This window comes from Gobio gobio, assembly GCF_949357685.1.
Source record: "Gobio gobio genome assembly, chromosome: 1".
Taxonomy (NCBI): domain Eukaryota; kingdom Metazoa; phylum Chordata; class Actinopteri; order Cypriniformes; family Gobionidae; genus Gobio; species Gobio gobio.
The window spans coordinates 67,159,271-67,166,279 of record NC_137097.1 but is presented as its reverse complement, the minus strand read 5'-3'; the positions used below and the strand labels follow the sequence as shown (position 1 = coordinate 67,166,279).

At 38.2% G+C, this 7,009-nt stretch overlaps 1 protein-coding gene across 1 annotated transcript; it reads left to right on the top strand.

The window, feature by feature from the left end:
• The first annotated feature begins 160 nt into the window (after nucleotides 1–160).
• On the top strand, nucleotides 161–6,698 carry LOC307127871 (uncharacterized protein). The gene is made up of 8 exons (XM_079819366.1): nucleotides 161–420; nucleotides 522–776; nucleotides 867–1,109; nucleotides 1,269–1,526; nucleotides 4,177–4,491; nucleotides 4,569–4,817; nucleotides 4,894–4,977; nucleotides 5,265–6,698. Exons 2-8 carry the CDS (start codon nucleotides 535–537, stop codon nucleotides 5,329–5,331), a joined length of 1,458 nt encoding a protein of 485 aa, XP_079675492.1. The 5' UTR covers nucleotides 161–420; nucleotides 522–534; the 3' UTR covers nucleotides 5,332–6,698.
• Nucleotides 6,699–7,009: the final 311 nt, after the last annotated feature.

Below are 7,009 nucleotides of genomic sequence, written 5' to 3'. Positions count from 1 at the left end.
AAACACATGATTAAACTGTGGAATAGAAAAACACTTTCTGTGTGAAGTGAACCGAACTGGCCCTAAGAGTCTTGAGATCTTTTACACAATTTCTTTTTCCAATTGTAATGGGTCATGTTAATGTATCTAGTCATTTTAATCTAGTATTTATTATATTTTCAGCTGTTCTGCACAGTGTTTGTTAACTTTAGTTAAAGCGGTCCAGTTCAGAGAGAATCCAGAGCTGGTGACTTCACTGTTGGAGGTTCTTGGCTTCTCCGTCAGTCTGGAAGGACGTTTACCCAGCAAATCCTGCAGGTCTGTGGGGAGAGTCTTACGTTTCTCTTCTGACAGACTCAACCTCAGCCTAAAACCTGAAGCCATCTCTATAAGAGGAACAAGGCTTCTCTTCAGACACATCACACACATACACACACTCAGGTACAGACAGGAGTATAAATAAACATTTCACATGTTGATCGGGATTCATTTTCCTAAATTGAGATTTGCTAATATTTACAGTGCGTGTTGTTTTTTTCTAGGCTGAGTGGTTATATGGTGGTGAGAATCGTGCAGATGTTGAGGTCTATGAGGATTCAAACTCCCGTCACTGTGAATGAACTTACACTTGATCCGAATGATGAACGGCCGTCAGAGAGTAAGCGGTCCCGAGTCCTGAGCAGTTTGGCCGTCTTTCTGAGACTCTGGACTGTCCAGTGTTTGAACCTGACTGAATACAAGATGCAGTCTGTTTCTCTATCTGTCCTACTGTGTCATCAGGGCCCGCTGACTCTCAGGTAATAAGACTATATACAACCAATTTCAACAGTGTTTGACTTTCTATTTATCATGGCATAAAAATATAACAGTGAATTCTGTATGTGTAGACCATCTAAAGAGAGTCTCCAGAAGCTGGTTGAATGTGTCTATGAAGCTCAGGAAGAAGAACTGACTCAGCACTTCCTGCAGAAAGTGGGCGGAGATCTGACTTCCTGTTCCTTGAGCTGGGAAGAGCTTCACTATTTCCTGCAGCACAGAATTCAACTTATCACTGTGAACTTCAGAAAGAGCAACAATCAATACAACATCAGAAGCATTCTGCCGTTTCTGAACAGGATTAAGTTCAAACGGTAAACTACTCAACAATTTATTATCTCAAAAACACTTTAGAAATGATAGAAAACCTCGAAATGAATGGCAATGTTTATTATTTCACATAAATCTTGAACTGAATAATAAATGATAAAAGTACAAGATTAATCATGAAGATTTGTATGATGTCTGTACAGGATGAGCTCCACCTTCATGCTGTCTGTGATCAGAGAGATCTATGAGAGCGGCTCTGTTGGATTTGTGTCCAGTCTGTTGAGTTCAGTGGAGAACTACATCAGCCTTCAGAGCCGAGAGCTGGACTCTGTCCACTGTGCGGCCCTGCGCTTCACACTCCAGCACTGCACTGCAGTTTCACTCGACCTGCTGTGGACCTCCATACCAGAGGAAGAGCTGGAGAGCATTGTGCCTCTCTTCAGACATGTCTCCAGCCTCAGGTCTCGCTGCTTTTCTCTATGGGTGCTTCTCAGTGTGAAGGCTGCGTCCGTCCTTTACCAGTTCTTCTGAGGCGTCTAGGCTAGAGTCCTGCCCAGCATTGAACAGTAGATTGAGAAGGTCTAGTACAGGACTGTCAAACCCTGCTCCTGGAGGGTCCTGCAAAGATTAGCTCCAAATTGCCTCAACACACTCGCCTGGAAATTTCTAGTCTGTCAAGTAAGACTTTGATTGGCTGGTTCAGGTGTGTTTAATTAGGGTTGGAGCTGAAGGGCTCCACTCCATTTCACAGCATGAAAATACTATTAAAATCAACTTTGAAAATTATATTGAAAGTCTTTGTTAACTAACTTTATATTAATGACGTACAGTGAATGACAACAGTCTGTGGTCTCCCAGTGTTTACATTTATGGACAGTTTATCATTGTGACTAATTTACAACAAAAGAAAACAATGCATTCATCTACATTTTTTTGTTTATATATATTTTGTCCTTGTTACATAGAAAAATTGGATGAGCTCAGTTTGTGATTGTGGTGCAGGAATGATGTAAAACGAAGGCTGGCTTTAAGGATCCTTCAAAATTGGGATGGTTTTCGATGGCGCTTGATGTAAAAGCAGCCTAGATATGCAGATTTACTAGGACGCAGCCTTCCAATTGAGATTCATATCCATCTCTCTTTCTTTTCCTGTTTCTCTTGTCTGCATGTGTGTTATATTGACTAGCTTTTATGGTGATGTCGAAGCCTTGTGGGAGGGTTGCATTGTTATTAGTTAAAGCAGATTATTTTGTCATTAGTATTTTACAAAAAAAAAAAAAAAATATATATATATATATATATATATATATGTGTATATATATATAATGTATGTATGTGTATATATACTGTATTTATATATAGCCCCAAAAATGGTTTTAAGCCAGTTATATCTTTTGTAATAGTGTGTCTGTAGGTAATATCAGTTTACATTTTCAAACATTCATTTTGCCATTAATTGTAATAATCCATTCCAGTGAGATTTTTATATGCAGAATGAGTCTGACAACAGAGGTATGATCACCATCATCGAGTCCGTCTGGGATTACATGAAGAAACAGAAAAAACTGAGACAAAATCCAGAAGAACTGCGGCAACGTCTCCAGGACGCTTGAAGAAACCCTCCTGCAAAGCTACAGTACTTAGACACTTGTGTAAAAATGCTGTAAAGTCAGGAAGTTTTCAAAAATAATGTCATAAGTAGATTTTGTAAAACATTTTTAATCAATTAACTTCTATTAACTAAATCAAATCAGTGTTTGGTGTGACCACCCTTTGCGTTTAAAACAGCTTTTGTTTTGTACACTTGCTCATAGTTTTTCAGGGAGCTTTGCCGACGCTGCCGCAGTTCTTCTGGATTTTGTCTCAGTTTTTTTCTGTTTATCTGTATATATATATACTGTATATACTGTATTTATATCTTATTTTAATACCATTTAATATGCATTTATGGACAGTTATTGGATTGGATTTATGGTAGCACCTTTAGATTAAAAGTGTAAACACACTTGTTGAAATTATTGTTATCATCATCTTTTGACATTTCAATGTATTTCTTGTTTCCAACCATTTATCCCTCAGAAATACTGGAAAATTCATTACCAGAATGGAAAGAGGAGAGGAATTGGAATCATTGAATTCCTAAAGGAATTGTTCACTTTAGAATTAAAATGTCCTGATAATTTACACACCCCCATGTCATCTAAGATGCTCATGTCTTTCTTTCTTCAGTCAAAAAGAAATGAAGTTTTTTGAGGAAAACATTCCAGGATTTTTCTCCATATAATGGACTTCAATGGCAACCAATGGGTTGAAGGTCCAAATCAATGCAGTTTCAAAGGGCTCTACACAATTCCGGCCGAGGAATAGGGTCTTATCTAGCGACACGAATTATACTTTTTAACCACAAATGCTCGACTTCGGTGTTCTGCTTTTGCACGACGTATGACGTCATCACGTCGGAAAGGTCACACCTGTGATGTACGTGGAAGTACCGACCCAGTGTTAAAACGAACGTTCAAAGACTTAATCAAATGTCCTTTACTAAAATAAAGGTAAAACAACGATGTCTGTGAAGGAGAACATGAGATGGAGTTTTTCGGCACTGGGTCGGTACTTCCACATACGTGAAGACGTCATACGCCGTGAAGAAGCACAACACCGAAGTAGAGCATTTGTGATTTTAAAAAGTATATACATTTTTATTTTATTTTTTTCAATTGATCAATCGTTTTGCTAGATAAGACCCTATTCCTCGGATGGGATCATGCAGAGCCTCTGAAGCCCTTTGAAACTGCATTGATTTGGACCTTCAACCCATTTGATGTTCATTATATATTAATGTTTTCCTCAAAAAAACTCAAAAAACTTAATTTCTTTCCAACTGAAGAAAGACATGAGCATCTTAGATGACATGGAGGTCAGTCAAATATCAAGAACTTTGAATTCTGAAGTGAACTAATCCTTTAGGAATCACATCCGTACTTATTGGTTAAAGATCACAAACTATTACTATAATAACCTTGAGCAAAACACTTACACTAAGCTACAATTTAAGATTCTTGATGATATTGATATAGAATGTGTGTTGACTTGGTGTTTGTCTGTGTTCAGTGTTGACCGGCTGCTGTTACTGAGGATGCTTCACTGCTGCAGTGTCTCTGATGTCCAGCAGGAGGCATCAGCACTTCTGCTCTCCGTCCTGCAGCACAAGCTGGACTTCTCCTGCCGTTCTGCTCTGGATCTGACCGCAAACACAGACTCTGAGACTCTACATCTGACCACTGAGGACTGCCGTGTGATGAGCACAGTCATTCAGAGAGCTCACACACACACAGACACACACACACAGCTGATTCTACAGGACTGTGACATTAACACAGCTGGACTGGACCAGCTGTTCCCAGTGTTACATTCTGTTAAACTCTGGTGAGAAACATGAACCCAATACATTCATACACAAACAGACTAAAGGATCTATAATCATCTCTTGCTCTGTCTTTCAGCTGTGATAAATCTCTGCTGCTTCAGCTTCTGGCTCATGTGAGGCGTGAGGAAGCCGAGTCTCTTTCTCGAGCTCTGGGTGGCGAGGTCGACCTCAGTCAGACTCATCTGGAGCCGCAGGTCTGTAGAGGTCTGGTGCTGGTTCTGGAATATTCTGAAGGACTGACTGAACTGGATCTGAGTCAGTGTCGTCTCACTGATCACAGCCTGGATCTGCTGCTCCCAAACCTCCACAAAGCACAAAACATTGAGTGAGGGACTGAGAAACAAACTATAATCTGTAGTATAATGTAATATTTTTGTCTGATTTGTTTGTTTGATCTGCAGTTTTAGTGGCAATAGCATCACTGACGCTGGGGCTCAGAAAATCTACAGTATCGTCTCTCTCAACAGTAACATAAAGACAGTGAGGTGTGTGTCTGAACATCACAGAATCACATTCTCTTCTAAAGTTATTTGAACTGAAGTCTTCCTTAGTATGTAACAGACATGAGTCTCAAAAATCAGTTGAAGTTCTTTCTCTTTTATACAAGGCCATTTTATTTGCATGCGTTTATTTTGCTATCTACTACAATTTATCCATTTAGAAAAAATACATTGACACAATTTATATGTTTACACATCTGATTTCTGTTCATGCTGGTGTGTTTGTGTCAGCTGGCTGTTGCTGATATCAATGTGTGTTTGTATCTCTGTAGGCTCTTCAACAACAGAATTGAATCCAGAGAGCTCTTCCTCACAGACCCACGATTTGAGATCTGGTGATGCCAATAAACTCTCTGGAATCAACAAGCAGGAGAAACAACCAATGCAGATCTAGAGAGATGAGGCTCATGATAAGGGAACAGGTGTGAACACTTTTGAAGAATCCGCCCATCAGAGTCCCAGAGATGAATCTAGCCAGCAGACTGTAAACCACATTCATGTTTTATCATCACCTTCAGTCATAATCAACAGTGGGTTTCTGTTGCATTAACTGTGTTTTGGAAAAGGACAAAATCCATCTGTAAACTGTCTTTCCTCTTCTAAATATAATCCCAATTTTTCTCAGTAATAGTTTATATAGTTGTATTTTATTTTTAGTATTTCTTTAGGGCTTCTAAAGTAAATATGCTAACTTGAATTGTTAAAAAAGGGCCGTCTAGTGTTTTTGCTAAAGAGACATTTTCACGTTTATTTCAGGCGAGTTGTACAGGTTTCACATTTTACAAGTCATGTATCAAAAATGTTAAAACCTAAAATGAATTGGTGGTCTTGGTTCTTTGATGATAATATGGATTTCTGATATTTTTTCCCCTTTGTCTCGCCAAACAAATGAATGAAGACAGCCAAAGCATGCAGCTTTCAGTCCTAGAGATTATTTTATAACTGTGTAAAATGTTTTCTTAGACGTTTGTGCTTCATTGCATTTATGGCCGTTTTCACAAATGGCAACAGTTTAGATGTAAACCGTTTTAAGGTGATGTGTGTAACATCACACTGCTTGTTTGAGCATCTTAAACTCAACACGGCAACACTGATGGTCCATAATATGGTTCAGCTTTTATTCTGAATAAGATGTTGATGTGCTCCACAGCTTTTATATATAATCTGATATTATTTTTGCAGAACTGTTTGTAGATGTTAGAATTATACTCTTCACCAAAAAAAAGAGAGAGAGATATGCATGCATAAGTACTGGCATAATTTATTTTTGAATGATGAAAAATGCTTTTAATATTTTCAATTTTCTGTTTCAACATCTTTCCAGTAGAGGGAGCAGCCATTTGTGAAAGTGAAGTGACACGATGGTAACTCATACTTAGTGCACACACATTAGGAGCAGTGAGTAGTGAAACACACACACACACACCCGGAGCAGTGGGCAGATTGGGGGTTTGGTGCCTTGCTTAAGGAAACCTCAGGCGTTTCCTGCTGATGTTGAGAATCAAATCCACAACCTTCGTGTTATAAGTCCAACTCTCTCTGAGGCAGTTGCGATATAGTGTATTACAAATGTTTACAGGACGTTTGTTACTTGAATTTTTTTCAAAACAACTTCTGTATTCAATCCTGCGTGTATTATAACCTTTTAGTATTTCTCTGATACAATAATAAACTTACTGAATGAAATAAAATCTGCCCTTTTCCATATTCTTGTCATATCCAGAATTCATTTGGAAATATAATATTGTGCTAGACTTAAAAAGTGTATTATTTAAAATGTCCAATAATCATAATCTGTCCTGTATTTCATGCTTAATTTTCCCCTTAAGTGCGACAGATTGAGTCGCCATTCACAAGGAGAGTGAGAGTTTTTGTCTTTCTGAATTCATTTCAATTCAATTCAAATTTATTTGTATAGCGCTTTTCACAATACACATTGTTTCAAAGCAGCTTTACAGAAAGTGCATTTCATAGATGTACAGTAAAAATGTTAGAAAGACAATGTTAAAGAATAATG